This window comes from Heterodontus francisci, chromosome 42, assembly GCF_036365525.1.
Source record: "Heterodontus francisci isolate sHetFra1 chromosome 42, sHetFra1.hap1, whole genome shotgun sequence".
NCBI lineage: Eukaryota > Metazoa > Chordata > Chondrichthyes > Heterodontiformes > Heterodontidae > Heterodontus > Heterodontus francisci.
The window spans coordinates 26333289-26356008 of record NC_090412.1 but is presented as its reverse complement, the minus strand read 5'-3'; the positions used below and the strand labels follow the sequence as shown (position 1 = coordinate 26356008).

The 22720-nt window shown below is 44.4% G+C and overlaps 1 protein-coding gene across 5 annotated transcripts in view; it reads left to right on the top strand.

Moving 5' to 3' along the window:
• The window catches only part of pdlim1 (PDZ and LIM domain 1 (elfin)), a 121110-nt gene that overhangs the window by 27793 nt on the left and 70597 nt on the right, over positions 1 to 22720 (top strand). For all 5 annotated transcript variants that reach the window (XM_068020236.1, XM_068020240.1, XM_068020239.1 and 2 more), the window contains exon 2: positions 16015 to 16166. In XM_068020236.1, coding sequence (XP_067876337.1) covers positions 16015 to 16166 — 152 coding nt within the window. The remainder of the gene's footprint in view (positions 1 to 16014; positions 16167 to 22720) is intronic.

Sequence of the window (22720 nt, the reverse complement as noted above, 5' to 3'; positions counted from 1 at the left end):
ACTAAAGAATACAACTGGGTCACTCACTTCCTTCAGTGAAGGGGACCTGCCACCCTGACCCAGTCTACATGTAGTTCCAGCCTCATGATATGTGGCTGAGTCTTGACTCACATCTTGAGCAAATACATGAAATAAAATACATCTGTTGGTTCTTATGGTTTCTCGGCCCTGTGCAGCACAGGCCCCTCTCTCCTGTCAAGTTATGTTGAGTCATAGAGTTATACAGCACAGAAACAGGCCCTTCGGCCCATCGTGTCTATGCTGGCCATCCAGCACCCAACTATTCTAATCCCATATTCCTGCTCTTGGCCCATAGCCTTCTATGCTATGGCATTTCAAGTGCTCATCTAAATACTTCTTAAATGTTGTGAGGGTTCCTGCCTCCACCACTTCTTCAGGCAGTGTGTTCCAGATTCCAACCACCTACTTGGTGAAAACATTTTTCCTCAAATCCCCTCTAAACCTCCTGCCCCTTACCCTAAATGTATGTCCCCTGATTCTTGACCCCTCCGCTAAAGGAAAATGTTTCTTCCTATCTAACCTATCAATGCCCATCATAATCTTGTACACCTCAATCGTGTCCCCCCTCAGCCTTCTCTGCTCCAAGGAAAACAACCCTAGCCTTTTCAGTCTCCATAGCTGAAATGCTCCAGCCCAGGCAACATCCTGGTGAATTTCCTCTGCACCCTCTCCAGTGCAATCACATCCTTCCTATAGCGTGGTGATCAGAACTGTACACAGTACTCCAGCTGTGGCCTAACTAGCATTTTATACAGCACCTTCATAACCTCCCTGCTCTTATATTCTATGCCTCGGCTAATAAAGGCAAGTATCCCATATGCCTTCCTAACCACCTTATCTGCCTGTGCTGCTGCATTCTGTGATCTATGGACAAATACACCAAGGTCCCTCTGACCTTTTGTACTTCCCAGGGTCCTACCATCCATTGTATATTCCCTTGCCTTGTTAGTCCTCCCAGAATGCATCACCTCACACTTCAGTATAAAATTCCATTTGCCACTGCTCTGCCCATCTTACCAGCCCATCTGTATCTCCCTGTAATCTAAGGATTTCCTCCTCACTATTTACAGCACCACCAATTTTCATGTCATCTGCGAACTTACTGATCATACCTCCTATATTCATGTCTAAATCATTAATGTACAGTACAAACAGCAAGGGTCCCAGCACCGATCCCTGTGGTACACCACTGGCGCAAAAACAGCCCTCGACCATTACCCTCTGCCTCCTGCCACTAAGCCAATTTTGGATCCAATTTGCCAAATTGCCCTGGATCCCATGGGCTCTTACCTTCTTAACCAATCTCCCATGCGGGACCTTATCAAAAGCCTTACTGAAATCCATGTATGCTACGTCTACTGCTTTACCCTCATCTACACATCTAGTCAGCTCCTTGAAAAATTCAATCAGGTTTGTTGGACATGATCTCCCCCTGACAAAGCCATGCTGACTATCCCTGATTTAATCCCTGCCTCTCCAAGTGGAGATTAATTCTGTCCCTCAGAAATTTTTCCAATAGTTTCCCTATTACTGATGTTAGACTCACCGGCCTGTAATTACCTGGTTTATCCCTGCTACCCTTCTTGAATAATGGTACCACATTCACTGTCGTCCAGTCCTCTGGCACCTCTCCTGTGGCCAGAGAGGATTTGAAAATTTGTGTCAGAGCTCCTGCTGTTCCACCCTTGCCTCACATAACAGCCTGGGATACATCGCATCTTGCCTGGGTATTTATCCACTTTAAAGTCCGCTAAAACATCTAATACTTCCTCCCTTTCAATGCTAATATGTTCAAGTATATCACAATCCCCCTCCCTGATCTCCATAGGTACATCGTCCTTCTCCATAGTGAACATAGATGAAAAGTAATCATTTAAAACCTCAGCTATGTCCTCCGGCTCCACGCAAAGATTGCCACTTTGGTCCCTAATGGGCCCTACTCTTTCCCTGGTTATCCTCTTACCCTTAATATACTTATAAAACGCCTTAGGATTTTCCTTTATCTTGCCCGCCAATGTTTTTTCATGTCCCCTCTTCGCTCTCCTAGTTACTTTTTTAAGTGCCACCCTACACTCTCTATAGTCCTCCAGTACCTCCGCTGTTTTCAGCGCTTGGGATTTACCATAAACCTCCTTTTTTTTTTCCTGATCCAATCCTCTATATCCCTTGACATCCAGGGTTCCCTGGTCCTGTTGGTCCTACCCTTCCTGTTGCCATTTACCAGCTTTTGAATTATTTGAAACCAGGGCTTCACCTCCTGAGGAATTGCAGACACAGCCCCATGTCCCCATTCCTGAGCATGGTCCCTTGAAGATATTGGGTTGGGTTTGGATTGTGTATTTAATTGTGAATAGCCAAGGCCCATAGTGCAGCATGTCAGCAAGTGTGTAAGGATTAAAAGTGATTGAGGTAAATCCAGAAGTAGTAGTTGGCTGACACCAAAGTAGAGTTCTAAAAGCAAGGAGGAAGACTGAGGGAGGTTTGAACTTATACAATTTTGAGGTCCTGGGGGAAAAAATGGGGTAGTGACGTGGTTCCTGTTCTGTCATTAAATTGAACTGCGCATCACTAGGAATGTAATTCTACTTTGTGAGTCTGTGTTCCGTCACTGTTACAGACACTCTCGCAGTTTCTGGCAATGCATTTTGCATCTTGGAAGATATAAAGTGGTTTTGGAAACTGGAGTAAATGTCAAAGATTATGTATGTAAATAAAATCTCTACCAGATGTTTTAAATATTCTTCAAACCAAGTGCGTCAGCATTTTCTCTGTTGCTGCCTGGTTGCATTTAAGTTTTATAAAACGAGGGAACAATCTAAGCTATGATATTGTATTTAACATTGTACATTAAAGAGGAAATAGGGGTTATATTTCATAGCATCATAAAATCATAGAATCATACAGCACAGAAGGGAGGCTATTTGACCCATCTTGCCTTGTCTTGTCTGCCGATCTATCCAATTTGACCCACTCCCCTGTTTGCTCCCTCTCGTCCTGTAAGTATCACTTTACGTATCTTTTCAGGTTGGGGGTCCCTATAAGGGGTGAAACTGACTTTTAACCAATAATTATTGTTGAAAATAGCATTGGTTAAGTGAGATACTAAATAGTCACGTTGCCTTTGTTTTCAATGCTGGTTATGAAGCAGAGGAGGAAAAATTAAATAAGATAATTGTGGGAAAAGAAGTAGTCCTGAAAAATTTGAAGGCAATGTGGAAAAAGCTCTGGAATGTTGCAGTCAGAGAGGAAATATGGAGGCTCTGACCACAATCTTTCAAACATCCTTAGAAAGAGAACTTGTGCCAGAAACATGTGCCCATGTAAATCTGTTCAATAAAAGATAAACTGGGTAACTGTAGACCAGTCTGCCCAAGATTAGGGTCAGTTTCTATATGTGTGATGATAACATCCAATTCTTGCCTCTGCTGTGCCATTCTTCGCCCCTCCACCGCCTCTCCGCTGTCGGACTGCTTGTCCAGCATCCAGTCTTAGATGAGCTCTAATTTCATCCAGGTAAACATTGGGAAGACTAAAACCATCATTTGAGCTCCTGGCACAAACTGTATTCTCTCACCAGACTCCATCCGTCTCCTTAACTGCTGCCCCCCGCTGAATCAAATTGTGCACAACCTTAGCGTCCTGTTTGACCCCGCCCTGAATTCCTGACTCTTTATCTCCTCCATTGTGAGGACCGCCTACTTCTACCTCCTAACATTGCCCTCCTCCACCCCTACTTCAGCCCATCTGTTGCTGAAGCTCAATTCTATGCTATTGTCACCTCCGGACTTGACTGTGCTAAAGCTCTCCTGACTGGTTTCCATTCCCTACTCTTCATAAGCTTCAGTTCAGCCGGAATTCTGTTGTCCATATCCTGTTCAGCTCACCCATCACCCATGTCCTTGGTGACCTATGTTGACTCCCAGTTCTCCAGAGCATTGAAATTAAAATTCTCGCCTTTGTGTTTAAGTTTCTCCATGGCCTTGCCCCTCGTTTATCACAACCTCTTCCAAGCCGACAACCTTCTTCCTGACTTTGGCCTCTTTGTACATCTCATATCGTCTCATCACTGATAACTCTGGACTTCCCTTCGTAAACCAATTCACTGCCCCTTCCTCCAATTCAGAACATCCTTAAAACCTACCTCTCTGACCAAGATATATATGCATTCCAAATTATGAGGGATATTGATTTGGGGAAAAACTACTTCCACTGTTGGATGAGTCAATAACTAGACTGTATCAATACAGTCGTCTAAAGAACAAAGGTAGCCGTTAGCAGAATTTATTTTCTACACGGGGTTGTTTGGACATGGTATGTCCACCCAGAACCAGTGATGGAAGCAAAATCTATGATGGCTTTTAGAAGGGAAGTTGATAAATATTTGGAAAAGTAAAGTTTAACGGGGTATGGGAGAGAGCAGAGGAAAGATACTAAGTAGCAAGCTGTTTCAGAGAGCATGATGAGCTGAATGGCCACCTGTACAGTAAATATCTCAGATTCATCACTCTTTTAAAGAATACCCAAACACTGCCAACATTGCTGCCGGTTTTAGATTAGCAAATTGTGCTGTTTGGGACGTAAAGAATCAGAATTCGATGTATAGTCTTCATCTTGTTTTACTCCATGTGTAACTTGGACAGTTCATGATATTCTCCTCCGAAGTGGTGTCGCTCGAGGTACAGTCCCTGTACCACTAGGTCTCTGGAACCTGACTATTCCATTGTTGGCATGTGACCCTATGGAGTGAATGTTACTTAACCTACAGTCATGGCTCAGATCAGCTAAACCCTGGGGCTTTCTGGTTTATTTGACCCTGCTTCTCCACATGGTGCCTTTATTGAATAGCTTAATGGAGTGAGCTCCAAACTATAGAGATTAATCTTCAACTTGATTGCTTTCTAACAGTTCATTCTCTGGACATGGATGGCACTGGCAAGGCTGGCATTTGTTGCCCATCCCTAGTTGGTGGTGAGTCACCTCCTTGAAACACTACAGTCCATGTGGTGAAGGTACTCCCACAGTGCTGTTAGGTAGGGAGTTCCAGGATTTTGTTACAACATTAATTGTGTTTTTGCCCCATTGACCTTGAGCCAATACACACTACAAGTAACTGAGCAGTGGGCTTTGGCTTGGCTGCTGCAGAAGGAATGATTTGCATCTCCAGTCTGTTGTATTCCAGAAACCCAGTTGGTGAAGGATAGAACTGGAGCCAATCTTTAAACAGTCATGATTTATTTACAGAGTTACGCATTACAAGCATACAGCTCCTAACCCAACAACCACAGTGTTAGTCGGTGTATATTTTTAGGGGGCTCAAGTGAATTCCAGTTAATGCCCACCACCTGCATACAATTAAACACAATTAACAGAAAATTAACACAGCCAACTTTAATTTTGCCAGAATATTTGTGACTGAACTCCTTCTGAACTTAAAGAATCTGTTGCTGGATTATTTCATCTAAATGTTTATGTCCATTTAATCCCATGAGGATTAAAGCGCAGCTCCTCAATGGCACTGTGTGGAAAATGAGTCAGTTGGTATCACAATTGAATAATGATTCCAGGTTCAGTTCTTTGCTGCTCTTGAGTTAGCTGGGGCTAACTGGGGAAGAGCTCATTCCAATGATTTAAAAAGGAGCACAGCACAAGTAGATGGGAAAAGGTAATTACAGGATAAATAGTAGCTGAGCAATGGATGATATTCAGGGAAGAGATAGATCGGGTGCGAATTAGGCGTATTCCTAATAGGAAAAGGTAGAGCATCAAAAGCTAATGCACCCTGGATGACAAAATAAAAGTTAAAATCAAAAAGAAAAAGAAGGCTTGTGACAAATGTCAAGAGCATGATTCATTTAATAATCGGGAAGATTAAGGAAAGTACAGCTGGGAAATGTAAAAGTTAATAAAGGAGGCACTTTATAAACATATAGGGCAGGAGTTTCCCAGCCGCGGGGTGACAGACTGGGGGATGGGAGTTGGGGTGGGGGGTGGGGGGGGGGGGGGCGCAAATTAGTGGGGAGCTGTATCGGGACGGTTTCCTGATGCAGTCTAGCTGCTGGGGAAGTTTCCCAGTGCTGGGACCGGATGTGGGGCGACTGCCTGCTGAACGGAGGTGGGCAGCTAACTTAAATAATTAACGACCCAATGAGGATTGATTCTTCAGGCCAACTGGTACTTTTTCCTGCAGCAGGGTGGCCCTCGCTGTTTGGGGAGGCCACCAGCTTCATGCAGGCAGCCTCCCTGCAGCAGCCCAGGGGACACTGGAGCTGGAGGCTCCGTGGTCCACTGAGTGGGCCGCAGGCAGGGAAGGCCATCCCTATGGGCCATGTGGAGGATCCTGCCTACTTGGCCCCTCCTGAGGGCATCTCCATGTTGAGGCACCCTCTTGATTTCCGACTTGTCTCAGCAGTGCCCACCTCTTCCAGTGGGGCTGCCAGCCCTCTGGGCCAGCAGCATCAGGAGCCCGCCCACCATCCTTAGTTGAACTGCGAGCCCAGCGATGGCCAATTAGGAGCCCACCTCCGGGGGAAAATTGCTGAGCCACTCCCACTGCCAGCAGGCATGGGCTCGGGACCCCCGTTTGGTCCCAATGCCAGGGTCCTGAAGTCCGTGGTGAAATCCAGCCCATGAAGTATGAACGGTTTGCTAGCACAAAGGTTGGGCCTATTAAGGAGCCAAGAAGAAAATTTCAAGTACAGGCAGAGGATAAGACTAAAGTCTTAAGTGAGAACTTTGCATCTGCCTTCACAAAGGAGGTGGATGATGAAAAGGTCACACTAAAAGAGGAGAGGGAAGTTATGGATAGGATAGAAATAAATAGAGAAGATGTGCTGAAAAGTTCAGTATTACTGAAAATTGGTAAATTACCTGGTGCAGATGGAATGCATCCTCGGTTGCTAAAAGAAACAAAGGTAAAAGTGGCATTGGTCCTGTTCTTTCAATCCTCGTTGGATACGGGGAGTATTTCCAGAGGAATGGAGGGTTGTTAATGTTATACCACGTCTCAAAAAAAGGGGTGAAGAATAAACAGGGAACTACAGACCAATCCTCCTAACATTAGTGGTGGGGATGTTACTAGAATATTATCAGGGACAAAATAAGCTTTCATTTAGAAAGGCATGGGTTAATCAAGGAGAGCCAACATGGATTTATTAAAGGCAAATTGTTTCTGACTAACCTGATGGAATTCTTTTTAAGCAACAGAGCAGGTTGATGGTAGTGCAGTAGATGTTGTATATATGGACTTGCAAAGGCATTCAACAACGTGCCACAAAGGAGGCTTGCTAGGATGTTGGAAGCTATGAAATTGAGGGGAAAATGGTGGTATGTATATGGAATTGGCTCAGTGACTGGAAGCAGAGGGTGGTGGTAGATGGATTTTTTTTTTAGTCTGGAAGGTGGTTTGCAGTGGTGTCCCTGAAGGGTCAGTTTTGGGTCCATTACTCTTTATTTATATAATCAGCCTAGTCTCAGGTGTAGGGAGCAGCGTTATAAAGTTTGCAGATGATGTGAAACTGGGCAACACAGAAGACAGTGATGAGGATAGTTGTAGACGTCAGGATGATATAGACATTATGGTGAAATAGGCAGAAGCATGGCTGATGGCATTTGAACGTGGAAAAGCGGGAAGTGATGCACTTTGGGAGGACTAATATGGAAAGACAGTATAATATAAATGGGATGATTTTGAAAAGTGTAGTTGAACAGAGAGACCTTGGTGTCCATATATACAATTCCTTAAAGTTGTAAAGGCAAGTTGTTGAGATCGTTAAAAAGCATATGGGTAATGTGGATTTATAAATAGAAGAATCAAATATAAAAGCAAAGAGACCATAAGATCACAGGAAATAGGAACAGGAGTAGGCCATGCTAGAACTTTATAAATCACCTGGTTAAACTTCAGCTGGAGTATTGTGGATAATTCTAGGCACCACACTTCAACATATATGTAAAGGCATTAGAAATGGCACATGACTTTCAAAGAGCCAGCACAGGGACAACGGGCCAAACGATCTCCTCCTGTGCTGTAAGTTTCTATCATTCTTTATTGACCATACAATTAAAGCCATGAATAGTGCACTCATGAGAGAGCTTTTGCCTCCAATGCTTACAACCCTGGATGTGCTGCATGTTGTCTGATAGGTAATCCATCATTTATCTCTAGCATCTCGCACCTCACGCTTTCTCCTCAGCCTCTGCTTCCTTGTGTGCCTCTATCAATAGTCAGTTCTCCAGTGATGTTTTCTCTTCATGCTAAGTTGTAACTATCCTACTGTCTACACTCTTCCTCCTCCCACCATCTGCTCTGCACCCCATCCAACAATTTGTTCTCTAATTCATTCTTTCCCAAGACTTCAAAAACTTACAATACCTCACCCCCTTAGTTGTAACTTCCTCTTAAATCTTCAGGCCTTTAAAAAAACAAACTTTGCATCACCCAGTCACTTCCCACCAACTTATCTTATCCATCTTCCACTTTAGCCTTGGTGGTGATATGCACTATAGGCCTCAAACCTTCGCCAATTTCTCAGTCTATGCATGTTGACCATGGCGGAGCCCTGCTCTGGTCCAGGGTCTGATCCTGCTGCAACCTGATGTACAAAGAAAACACATGCACATCTTCCGCTGAAGATATCCATGGCATGCAACAACTAGAGAACTAACATCCATTTGTCAGGATTGAGCTTGCTTCTTGGTGCTTTATCCTGAACGCTATGTGGACCATGGCTGCTAATTTCTAAATCCACCCTCCCTTCAGTGGTATTTGCATCAGTAAGTAGCCCAATCTTGTGTCAGGCAGAAACATAATTATTGTTGGAAGTTGAAATGCTTAACTGCCAGTCAGATGTAAAACCAAATCCCACAAGTTTCAAAGACATGTACTTGGCAAAAGAATTTCACTTGGACCTTGAATTTGATTTATTTTTTGCAGTTTTGTTAGTAATGTCTGTCTTTTACATAGCATCTACAGTACAGAAACAGGTCATTTGGCCCAATCAGTCTATGCCAGTGTTTATGCTTGACACTCTATCTTTATTAACTTGATATTAACATATCCTTCTATTCCTTTCTCCCTAATGAACTTATCTGGGGTCCTGTTAAATGCAGCAATGCTATTTAAAACCTTGACGTCTGTAAACTATTTAATTTTGTCTTTGCACTGTGACTTAAGACTTTAATTAGAATTTTGCTATGGATGTATCTTACATGGTGCTTTTAACACTTATCAGCCCATCGCACCATTTTAAGAAATCTTCTGAGTTGACACCAACAACTTGTATTATATAGCACCTTTAATGTAGTAAAATGTCTCAAGGTGCTTCACAGCAGCATTATCAAACATTGACACAGCCAAATAAGGAGATATTCGAGCAGATAACTAAAAGCTTGATCCATGAGGTTGATTTTGAGGAGCAAATTAAAATAGGAAAGAGAGTTAGAGAGGTTTAGGGAGGGACTTCCAGAGCTTGGGGGCCTGGGCAGCTGAAGGTATGGCAAGCAATGGTGGAGCGATTAAAGTTGGGGATGTTCAAGAGGCCGGGATTCAAGGAGCGCAGATATCTCGGAGGGTTATAAGGTTGGAGGACTCGGAAGGGCGAGGCTGTGGAGGTATTTAAAAGAATGAATGAGAATTTTAAAATTGAGGTGTTGCTGGACTGAGAGCCAATGTTGGTCAACAAGCACAGGGGCAATGAGTGAACGGGACTTGACGCGAGTTAGGGTATGCGCAACAAGAGTTTTGGATGAGCTTAAGTTTATGGAGGGTGGAAGAGAGGAGGCTGACCTGGTGGGTACTGGAATAGTCAAGTCTAGAATTAACAAAGGCATGAATGAGCAGCAGATGAGCTGAAGCAGGGGCAGGTCTGGCAATGTTGTGGAGATAGAAATAGGTGATCTTGGTAATGGAGTGGATCTGTGGTCAAAAGTGCATCTTGGGGTCAAATATGATACCAAGGTTGTAAATGGTCTGGGTCAGTCTCATACATACGAACATATGAATCAGGAAAAGGCCAGCCGGCCCCTCGGCCTTGCTCCGCCATTCAATAAGATCATGGCTGATCTGATTGTAACCTCAACTCCACATTCCTGCCTACCCCGAATAACCTTTCACCCCCTTGCTTATCAAGAATCTATCTACCTCTTAAAAATATTCAAAGACTCTGTTTAGTCAAGTAGTTACTCTTCTAAATTCCAGTGGATGCAAGCCTAGCCTGTCCAATCTTTCCTCCATAAGACAACCTGCCCATTCCAGGTATTCGTCAAGTAAACCTTCTCTGAACTGTTTCCAATACACTTGCATCCTTCCTTAAATAAGGAGACCAATACTGCACACAGTACTCCCAGATATGGTCTCACCAATGCCCTGTACAACTGAAACATAACCTCCCTACTTTTGAATTCAATTCCGCTTGCAATAAGCGATAACATTCTGTTAGCTTTCCTAATTACTTGCTGTACCTACATACGAACCTTTTGCGATTCATGCACTAGGACACCCAGATCCCTCTGCATCTCAGAGCTCTGCAATATCTCACCATTTAGATAATATGCTTTTTTATTCTTCCTGCCAAAATGGACAATTTCACATTTTCCCACATTATACTCCATTGGCCAGATCTTTGCTCACTCACTTAACTTATCTATACCCCTTTGTAGTCTCCTTCTGTCCTCTTCACAACTTTCCTACCTATCTTTGCGTCATCAGCAAATTTAACAACCATATCTTCATCCACGTCATTTATATAAATTGTAAAAAGTTGAGGCCCAACACTGAAAACTGTGGCACACATCTCCAACCTTATAACCCTCCAAGATATCTGCGCTCCTTTTAATCCTGGACTCTTGAGCATCCCCAACTATAATTGCTCCACCATTGGTGGCCATGCCTTCAGCTGTCTTGGTCCTAAGCTGGCAGTGTGACAAATAAGAGACAGTGACAGGTTGAGGTAGAGCTGCGTGTCATTGGCGTGCATGTGGAAACTGACATTGTATTTGTGGTTGATGTCACTCAGGGGCAGCATGTAGATGAGAAATAGGAGAGGGTCCAAGGATAGGTCCTTGGAGGACTCCAGAGGAAATGGTGTGAGTGGGAAGTGAAGCCATTGCAGGTGATTCTCTGGCTCTGACTGGATGGGTCAGAATGGAAGCAGGCAAGGACACTCCCATCCAGATGGATGATGGTGGAGAGGTGGCGCAGTGGTTAGCACCGTAGCCTCACAGCTCCAGCGACCCGGGTTCAATTCTGGGTACTGCCTGTGTGGAGTTTGCAAGTTCTCCCTGTGTCTGCGTGCGTTTCCTCCGGGTGCTCCGGTTTCCTCCCACAGCCAAAAGACTTGCAGGTTGATAGGTAAATTGGCCATTGTAAATTGCCGCTAGTGTAGGTAGGTGGTAGGGAAATATAGGGACAGGTGGGGATGTGGTAGGAATATGGAATTAGTGTAGGATTAGTATAAAATGGGTGGTTGATGGTCGGCACAGACTCAGTGGGCCAAAGGGCCTGTTTCAGTGCTGTATCTCTAAACTAAACTAAACTAAGGCGTTGGAGGAGGATGATGTCAACAGTGTCAATGCAGACAGGTCGTCCTTCTCCCCCTCTCTCTGAATTCCCAAATACGTTTCCCTTTTTCTATTGTTGGGTATGGTTGCTTGGAGTCCAGGAACCCTACAGTACCTTAATATAAAAGCAAAATACTGTGTATGCTGGAAATCTGAAATAAAAACAAGAAATGCTGGAAATACTCAGCAGATCTGGAATCTGTGGAGAGAGAAGCAGAGTTAACGTTTCAGGTCAGTGACCCTTCTTCGGAGCTGGCAAATATGAGAAATGTGAAAGGTTATAAGCAAGTAAAGTGGGGGTGGGGGCAAGAGATAACAAAGGAGAAGGTGTTGATAGGACAAGGTCACAGAATAGCTGACCAGAAGGTCGTGGAGCAAAGGCCAACAATATGTTAAATGGTGTGTTGAAAGACAAAGCATTAGTACAGATAGGGTGTTAACGGACTGAAAATTGAACAGCTGCAAGTACAAACATGAAAAAAAAACAATGGGTAAGCAAACTGAACAAACTAAGAGGAAATAAAATAAACACAAAGAGAAAACAAAAATAAATATAGAAAAAAGAAAAAATAACTAAAAATAAAAGTAAAATGGGGGGCCCGTCATGCTCTGAAATTTTTGAACTCAATGTTCAGTCCGGCAGGCTGTAGTGTGCCTAATCAGTAACTGAGATGCTGTTCCTCGAGCTTGCGTTGATGTTCAGTGGAACAATGCAGCAAGCCCAGGATAGTGATGTGAGCATGAGAGCAGGGGGAGTGTTGAAATGGCAAGCAGCCGGAAGCTCAGGGTCCTGCTTGTGGACTGAGCGGAGGTGTTCCGCAAAGCGGTCACCCAGTCTGCGTTTGGTCTCCCCAATGTAGAGGAGATCACATTGTGAGTAGCGAATACAATATACTACATTGAAAGAGGTACAAGTAAATGGCTGCTTCACCTGAAAGGAGTGTTTGGGGCCTGTGATAGTGAGGAGAGAGGAGGACCCTTACAGTACCTTGCCCAGTTAGACATTGTCCATGGGTGAAACTGGCTAGTGAGTGTAAATGGACTTTTCAACCATGGAACGGATCACAGTTAAGTCCGCTCCTGTTGTCACCCAATGTTCACACTTTCCAATCACGACTACAGACTCATCAAGAGTGAGAATGCTGGCTGCGTATTTTCCCCCTTTTCTTTGGAAAGGGGCATTGAGCAGCCAATCTTGCCGCTTCCCAGAACCTTTTCCACCTCTCATCTCTCAGACGGTCACGAGTCTTTGGAACTCTCTTTCTCAAAAGGCGGTGGCAGCAGAGTCTTTGAATATTTTTCAGGCAGAGGTAGATAGATTCTTGATAAGCAAGGGGGTGAAAGGTTATTGGGGGTAGGTGGGAATGTGGAGTTGAGGTTGCAATCAGATCAGCCTTGATGACTGACACTTTCACTGAGATCAACTAACTTAACCCAAACTGAGGATTGAATCGGCGACTAAGATTGAACCAAAGAAGTCTTTAGCAAAGCATCCGTCCATCTGAAACTTTCCAAGTCTGTAGTCAGTGAACCAGGAGAAAGGAAAACCAGGCCTGCACCGCTTTTAAATCTTCCTCCTGGGGAAGTAAGCAAGATTTCACAACAAACTTTTTTTAAACCATCAGACCTAAATGCATGCTATCTTTTAATTTCTATCGGGCTTAACTGTGATCCTTTCCATGGTTGAAAAGTCCATTTACACTCACTAGCACAGTGTGTGTGTGTGTAAACATTGTTTTAATAAACATTTATTTTTCTTTACATCTATGAGAAAACCCATCATTTGTCTGTTTATTGACCATTTAAACGCTCAAGGGTTAAAACACAATTCTAATCAAAACACTGTATTTGGTGAGCTGAGAGGTGAAAAGGGAAAGCACCCCGAACATTTCCCATGGCACGTAACACTGGTTCCACCACCCCCAGCTCCCCGGCTACCCCCTCAGATGGACTTAAAAGCTCCCGTGCTACTGTTTGAAAGAAGAATAGGAGGTTCTCCCTGTTGTTTTGGCCAATGTTTATCCCTCAACCAGCACCTACAAACAGATTATCTGGTCATTATTACATTACTGTTCCTGGGACCTTGCTGTGCACAAATTGGGTGCCAAGTTTTCTTCCTGCATTAACACAGCGACTACACTTCAAAAGTTCTTCATTGAGTTCTTGCAAGTTCTTTCTTAGTTGGATGAGGCTTCCCACCAGAAGTAAAAGATCAGCCAATATCCCCTACTAGGGCAGCACAAACTATGGAAGGTAGCCAGTTTCGATCTAAATTTGTCTTGTGCCGGCCAAACCACCCAATACACGAACTTACGGATTTTCATGCTTGTTAAAGAATGAGGCCTGTTTCTAACTTCCTCCAGCCCTACAACACTCTAAGAACCCTCCGTTCCTCCAACACTAGACTGCTGGAGTCTTGTGCATTTCCCCACTGCCTTCACCCCACCATTGGCATCTGGGCCCTGAGCTGTGGGATTTTCTCCCTAAATATCTCTCGCTCTTGCTCTGCCCGCCTAAGCTGTTAGTCACCTCTTCTCATTTCTTGGCTTGGTCTCCAATATTGTCTGATTAGAATCCTGTGAAGCGCCTTGGGACATTTGCTACGTTAAAGGCACTATGTAAATTGCTAACCAGTTTTGCACCTCAGTTAGTGGATTCGCTGCTAAGTGGAGATCAGAGCAAGAAAGTCCCAGGTTTGAGTTCCAATCTCTACTGAGCTGACTGATTTATCATTTGTTACAGTTGGATAAGGAAAAGAACAATGGGAATTCTTGCTCCTTTTTATATGCACTAATAACTAAAGCAGTAAGTGGTAATATAGGACAACAAAGGACTATGCCCTCACTGAAAACCCTTCAATCGCCCATTCTCTCCAATACCTAATTCAGCCTCCAGGGAAAGGCCACTCCACACATTCACCACCCACTGGAGTGTTCAGTCTAAACTCTGCCCCCTTCCCCCTCTAAGCTTGAGCCCACATCCCCAGTTCTAGAGTCTAGGGGAATCTAACATATTATCCGGGTCCTATTTATTGTGTGTGTGGATGTAAGTGCAAGTGTGTCAGTTTTGGATATGATGACCCCGATTGAATAGCCTGCTAACCTTCACCCTCTAGACACTCTCAGGAAGCATGGCCTCTTGGGTGATATCCAAGAATGCTCCTGTTACCTGCGAGACTGTGTCTCAGCAACAGTCGGGAACACCAGAGAAAAGTACAAAGACTCTCACTTCTATGGCATCTGTCATGACCTCAGGACATCTCAGAATGCTTTACAGACAATTAAGTACTTTTGATGTTAGTCACCATTGTAATGTAGGAAACGTGGCAGACAGCTTGTGCACAGCAAGATTCCACAAACAGCAATGTGACGATGACTGTATAACCTGCTGCAATGATGTTGGATGAGGAATAAATATTGGCCAGGACACTGGCGAGAACTCCCCTGCTTTTCAAAACAACAACAGCAACAACAACTTATATTGTATATAATGCCTTTTACATAATAAAATGTCCCAAGGCACTTCACAGGAGCATTATAAAACAGTGTCACACCAAGCCACAAAGGGAGATATTGGGTCAGTTGACCAAAAATTTGGTCAATGAGGTAGGTTTTAAAGAGGGTCCTAAAGGAGGAAAGCGAAGTGGAGAGGCAGAGAGGTGTAGGGAGGGAATTCCAGAGCTTGGGGCCTAGGCATCTCAAGGCGCAACCACCAATGGTGAAGCAATTAGAATCAGGGAAGCAGAAGAGGCCAGAATTGGAAGAGTGCAGATATCCTGGAGGGTTGTGGAGTTGGAGGAGATTACAGAGATGGGGAGGGATGAGGCCATGGAGAGATTTGAAAACTAGCATGAGAATTTCAAAATCAAGACATTCATTGACCGGGAACCAGTGTAGGTCAGTGAGCACAGGCGTGATAGGGGAATGGGACTTGGTGCGAGGTAAGACATGGGCAGCAGAGTTTTGGATGGCCTCCAGTTTATGGAGGGTAGAATGTGGGACACCAGCCAGGAGGGCATTGGAATAGTCAAGTCTAGAGGTGACAAAGATATGAATGAGGGTTTGAGCAGCAGATGAGCTGAGACAGGGTGAAGTCGGGCGATGTTATGGAGGTGGAAATAGGCAGTATTAGTGATGGCACGAATATGAGGTCGGAAGCTCATCTCTGGGTCAAATGTGACATCAAGGTTATGAACAGACTGGCTTTATCTCAGACTTTTGCCTGGGAGAGGAATGAAGTCAGTTGCTAGGGAACAGAGGGATTGACAACCAGCGTCTTTTATACCTACCTGAGAGGACAGATGTCTGACATGAGCTGAGAGTTCTGCTCACTGGACCATGGCTTACATATGAGGGGAAAAACTACAGTGCAGGAGAAAAAAACCCTGATCTAACTTTTATTCTTTGTTGATCACCATGTCCTCTTCCTTTTTGTCAGATAACTCCAGGGAGTAAGGCTGAAGCTGCCAGACTCTCTCTCGGTGATGTGATCTTGTCCATTAATGGTGAGAATACTGATGGAATGACCCACTTGGAAGCTCAAAGCAAGATCAAGGGATGTGGCGATGAACTGACCTTCATGATTGCCAGGTACAACTTAACATTTTTATAAAAAAGAAAGTGTTTCCTGTTTTTTCTTCGCTGGAAATCAGTCCCAAAGAGTCTAGCTGTGACAGGTTTACAAATTGACTAAAGCTATCCAAGAGCTCGGGGGTAGTATGGTTGTCTGAGTCAGAAGGTCCCGTTCCAGAGACTTGAGCACTAATCTCGGCTGGCATTCCCTGTACGGTCATGGAGGAGTGCTGCACTGTTGGAGGTGCTATTTTCTGGATGAGTTGTTAAACGTTACCACTCTTGGGTGTGATTACAAGATCCCATGGTGCTATTAGAAGAGCAGGGTGTACTGGCAAACATTTCTTCCTCAACCAACACCTTTTTAAAAAAAAAAATTATCAGATCATTTATTTCATTGCTGTTTGTGGGAGCTTCCTACACTAGATTTATAGGAAACAAATACGAGAATCATAGAAAGTTGACAGCACAGAAAGAGGCCACTTGGCCCATGGTGTCTGTGTCGGCCGAAAAACGAGCAACCCAGCCTAATCCCACCTTCCAACATTTGGTCCGTAGCCCTACAGGTTTCGGCACTTGAGGTGCATATCCAGACTCCTTTTTAAATGAGTTGAGAGTTTCTGCCTCGACTACCCTTTCCAGCAGTGAGTTCCAAGCCCACACCGCCCTCTGGGTGAAAAAAAAATTCTCATCTCCCCCCTGATCTTTCTATCAATCACTTTAAATCTATGCCCCCCCCCCCCACCCCCCCACAGTTACTGACCTCCCTTCTGAGGTAAATAGGCCCTTCACATCCACTAGAGCAGTGATTTCATGTCAAAAATATTCAATTGACTGCAAAGCATTTTGAGACATGCCAAGGTCATGAAATGTGGTTTTTTAGTCCTTTTCTTGCAGTTTAACAAAGTAATGCAGGAAACCAGGACAAGTAACTCAACACTAACTTGGATCTTCTAGCCTGCCTGGTTCAGTGATTTTGCCCATGGACACATCAATAGAAGCAAAGCTGTATCTCTATCAATCCAGGAGCTAAGCTACAAAGGGATAGAACAATTATATCAGAGTAGTTACATAGAAACATAGAAATTAGGAGCAGGAGTAGGCCATTCAGCCCTTTGAGCCTGCTCCACCATTCATTATGATCATGGCTGATCATCCAACTCAATAACCTGTTCCCGCTTTCGCCCCATACCCTTTGATCCCTTTAGACCCAAGAGCTATATCTAACTCCTTCTTGAAAACAAAGAACAGTACAGCACAGGAACAGGCCATTCGATCCCTCCAAGCCTGCGCCGATTTTGATGCCTGTCTAAACTAAAACCTTCTGCACTTCCGGGGTCCGTATCCCTCTATTCCCTTCCTATTCATGTATTTGTCAAGATGCCTCTTAAACGTCGCTATCGTACCTGCTTCCACCACCTCCCCCGGCAGCAAGTTCCAGGCATTCACCACCCTCTGTGTAAAGAACTTGCCTCGCACATCCCCTCTAAACTTTGCCCCTCGCACCTTAAACCTATGTCCCCCAGTAACTGACTCTTCCACCCTGGGAAAAAGCTTCTGACTATCCACTCTGTCCATGCCGCTCATAACTTTGTAAACCTCTATCATGTCGCCCCTCCACCTCCATCGTTCCAGTGAAAACAATCTGAGTTTATCCAACCTCTCCTCATAGCTAATACCCTCCAGACCAGGCAACATCCTGGTAAACCTCTTCTGTACCCTCTCCAAAGCCTCCACATCCTTCTGGTAGTGTGGCGACCAGAATTGTATGCAATATTCAAAGCGTGGCTTAACTAAGGTTCTGTACAGCTACAGCATGACTTGCCAATTTTTATACTCTGTGCCCCGACCGATGAAGGCAAGCATGCCATATGCCTCTTGACTACCTTATCTACCTGCGTTGCCACTTTCAGTGACCTGTGGACCTGTACGCCCAATCTCTCTGCCTGTCAATACTCCTAAGGGTTCTGCCATTTACTGTATACTTCCCACCTGTATTAGACCTTCCAAAATGCAACGTTTTGGCCTCACCTGCTTTCTGTGCTAGCGAATTCCACAGGCTCACCACTCTCTGGGTGAAGAAATTTCTCCTCATCTCAGTCCTGAAAGGTTTACCCCGTATCCTTAGACTATGACCCCTGGTCCTGGACTCCCCCGCCATTGGGAACATCCTTTCTGCATCTACCCTGTCAAGTCCTGTTAGAATTTTATAGGTTTCTATGAGATCTCTCTCTTCTGAACTCCAGCGAATATAATCCTAACCAACTCAATCTCTCCTCATACGTCAGTCTTGCCATCCCAGGAATCAGTCTGGTAAACCTTCGCTGCACTCCCTCTATAGCAAGAACATCCTTCCTCAGATAAGGAGATCAAACCTGCACACAATATTCCAGGTGTAGCCTCACCAAGGCCCTGTATAATTGCAGCAAGACATCCCTGCTCCTGTACTCGAATCCTCTCGCTATTTTTTTACCACCTGTTGCACCTGCATGCTTACCTTCAGCAACTGGTGTACGAGAACACCCAGGTCTCGCTGCATATTCCCCTCTCTCAGTTTATAGCCGTTCAGATAATAATCTGCCTTTCTGTTTTTGCTACCAAAGTGGATAACCTCACATTTATCCACATTATACTGCATCTGCCATGCATTTGCCCACTCATTGTCCAAATCACCCTTAAGTGTCTCTGCATCCTCCTCACAACTCACCCTCCCACCCAGTTTTGTGTCATCTGCAAATTTGGAGATATTACATTGAGTTCCATCATCTAAATCATTAATATATATTGTGAATAGCTGGGGTCCTAGCACCGATCCCTGCGGTACCCCACTAGTCACTGCCTGTTATTCGGAAAAAGACCCATTTATCCCAACTCTTTGTTTCCTGTCCGCCAACCAAATTTTTATCCATCGCAATACACTACCCCCAATCCCATGCATTTTAATTTTACACACTAATCTCTTATGTGGGACTTTGTTGAAAGCCTTCTGAAAGTCCAAATAAACCACATCCACAGGCTCCCCCTCATCAACTCTACATCCTCAAAGAATTCTAGTAGATTTGTCCAGCGTGATTTCCCTTTCGTAAATCCATGCTGACTCTGTCCGATTCTACCACTGTTCTCCAAGTGCTCTGCTATAAAATCTTTGATAATGGACTCTAGAATTTTCCCCACTACCGACGTCAGGCTGACTGGTCTATAATTCCCTGTTTTCTCTCTACCTCATTTTTTTAAATAGTGGGGTTACATTAGCTACCCTCCAATCTGTCGGAACCATTCCAGAGTCTATAGAATCTTGGAAGATGACCACCAATGCATCCAGTATTTCTCGGGCCACTTGCTTAAGTACTCTGGGATGCAGACCATCAGGCCCTGGGGATTTAACGGCCTTCACTCCCATCAATTTCCCCAACACTATTTCTCTACTAATACTGATTTCCTTCAGTTCCTCTCTCTCACGAAGCCCTGTGCTCCCCAACATTTCTGGTATGATATTTGTGTCCTCCTTTGTGAAGACAGAACCAAAGTATGCATTCAGTTGGTCAGCTATTTCTTTGTTCCCCAAGTTGCACTGTTTGGATTGTTAAATACTTGGAGTTCTTTGTTGTGGTTTTATTAGGTTTAATGCTGTACTCCCTGGATGTTATACTGTGCATATGTGCGTCCATCTATGTGCTTTTATTGGCTATTTGTTCTGTCGCAGATGATGAAATTTAATCAGCATTTTCCCAAACAAATTTATTTGTTCAAAACCTGGCAAGTTGTTCTGAATCGCAGTACTTAACTTTCCGTGGACCATTGGAAAAATCACCCTGGTGCCAGCATTGGCCCCGAGTTGTAAATCGAGAGGGAAGTGTTAAAAGATGTGATTGGGCAAATTTAGCTTAGTTCTGTAATGTGCAACAAAGAGTGCAGAAAATGGTCAGTTGGGGCGAGACTGAGAAAGGGAGACATCGATGGACAGAGAAAGAAAAAGACACAGTTACCCAGATTTGCATACAAGTGTGACCCAGTGTTTTTCACATGGGCTTTGATGATCTTGAACTGACTGCTGTGAATAGCTGTCACAGATTTATACCATCCTGTGTCTGTTCTCTCTTGTCGGTCAATGGGAGCCTGATTTGTTTGTTGTTAAAAGATCGGGAACCATGGCGCTTACAGATACAGGATTGTGGAAAGGAGCTTTCAGTTAAAGAAAATCTTCAGACTTTGAGGGGAGTGAAACTGGTTAGCGAAACAATGTATCATTGGGAGGGTGTTTCATGCCACTTTGCTTCATGACTTTAGCATTTTTTACGGGCTGTGCATATTTGGGTTGAGGAGTGAGATTAAATTTCTGGCAGTATATCAGAGACCCAGAAATATGTGAACCTCTCAGTCAGCTGAACAGAGTTGTGTGTTTCTGTCTAATGCTGTCATGCTTTCTGTGAGGGCTGCATCTTAGCGAGCTGACTGAACTCCAGTAACACGAGCACCTTCAATAAGGAATAGTTCAGAATCTGGGAACAATTTGCATGCAGCGAGATGGGACTCTTGTTTAAAACAAAAAAGTGTGCTGCAGGCAGTTGGTCTATAAGTCGACAGACTGCAGCTGTTTTTTTTTTAAGTGCCAGTAAACTCTCTCTCTTTATGAAAAAATATTCTCCCGCGTTAATTCAGAGCCCAGGGCTTGATTTTATTTTCAAGACCATGTGTGTTTAGCCCAGGGCACTCATGGTCAGCTTTTGTCTTTCTTTTTGCATTAACTACCCTTCCAATTTCCATGCATCTCTCAGCTTCGCTGGAGTGTCTCTTGACTCTTTCCCGTTCCTTTCCACACCAGATTTTCTGACCTGACCTCCTTCCTCAGCTGTTTTTTTTTCCATCCGCCTTTATTTGACAGGACCCCTGACTGGGTGTGTCCCATTTCCTGTGCGTTTTTGCTCACTCACTCCAGTGTCAGCTGTGGCTCAGCACTCTTGATTCTGTATCAGTGGGTCTTGGATTTAAGTCCCACTCCAGCGCAGTAATCTATGCTGGTACCCCACTGAGGGAGTGCTGCGCTGTCAGAAGTGCTATCTTTCAGATGAGATATTAAACAAGTCTACCTGCCCTTTGAGGGTGAAAGAGCCCATGGCGCTATTTTAAAGAAGAGTATGGGAGTTCTCAGTGTTTCCTGGTCAATAGTTCTCCCTCAGCTGACATCACTAAAAAGAAAAATGTGGTCCTTTTTATTTGCTTTTTGCTCAGAGGACTTGGCTGAGCAGAAATTAGCTGCTCTTTGCCTATGTTACGAGAGTAACTACACTTGAGAAGTGTTTCATTGACTGTCAAACAGTTTGGGATGTCCAGAGATTGTGAAAAGCACTTTATAAATTCTTTGCTGCGTTTCTCTGCCAGGGTCCCCATTGACGTCATCTTTCACCCCAGCAGCCTCTGCATTTGCCTGATCATTTTTCTACCACTTCCCCCACCTCCAGCTTGATCCCGTTACCAGACACATCTTCTGCTCCCCCTTTCTTCTCTGCTTTCTGGAGGGACTGTTGCCTCTGTGACACACTGTTTCATTCTTACACTGCCCTTCCCCTGAACATCTTCCTGTGCAACTGCAGGGGATACAAAGGCTGCCCATTCACCTCCTCCCACACCACTGCCCAGGGCCCCAAACTCGCCATACTTGTGGGGCAACCTCTCATTTTCAGGATGTCCCAACATGCTCCGCAGCCAATTATTTACTTTTGAAGGGCAGTCACTGTTATGTTGTCAGCACGGCTGCCAAATTGTGCACAGCAAGCTCCCGTAAACAGCAAATGAGATGAGGACCAGACAATCTGTCTTGCTGATGTTGATTTTGGGAGGAATGTTGGTCAGGACACTGGGAGAACTCGTGCTTTTCTTTGAATAGTGCCATGGGATGTTTCACATCCACCTGAGAGCAGACAGGTCCTCGGTTTGAACATCTCTTGTAAAAGATGGTATAACAACAACTTGCTTTTAAACAGCACCATTAACGTAGTAAAATGCCTTACCATGTTTACCAAGAAAGTGCCTCTGACTCCATCAGTATTGCTGTGATGTGTTCACCTAGGTTTACATGCTCAAGTCCTGTATTTTTTTATTTAGCAAATGCAAATCCCTGGAGCCAAGCGATAACCTCCTCATTTGCTGAGTTTAAGGTGATTAGTTCACCACTTAGTCTGTAGAAGGAACCCTCTTTGTTAACGTGCAGCACTGTTTGTGTCTCTCCACCAATGCATACTGAGGCCCCAGTGGTGGAGATTGGCAGCGCAGGGGCCCTGCTTGTCCTGAACCTGTTTAGCAAGGACCACTCTCGCTGTGGTGGTTCAAAGCCTGCCATTCGACAGATAGGGTTCGTCACAAGGAACTTGTTAGTGACTTCCCTGTTTCCCACTCCTTGATCCAAAGGATGTCTGCTGGTAGATCTTGCTAAGGATGGTTTCAACCAGCTTGTGGGTTTTTGTCAGTTGGCAGATGTATGGGGGAGTGATGTTTGCGAGGACAGGAAGCTAAGGGAGGGTTGTTGAGCGGAGGGTTCCAGTTATGATTAGTTCCAGTTAGTGGTTAGCACCGTA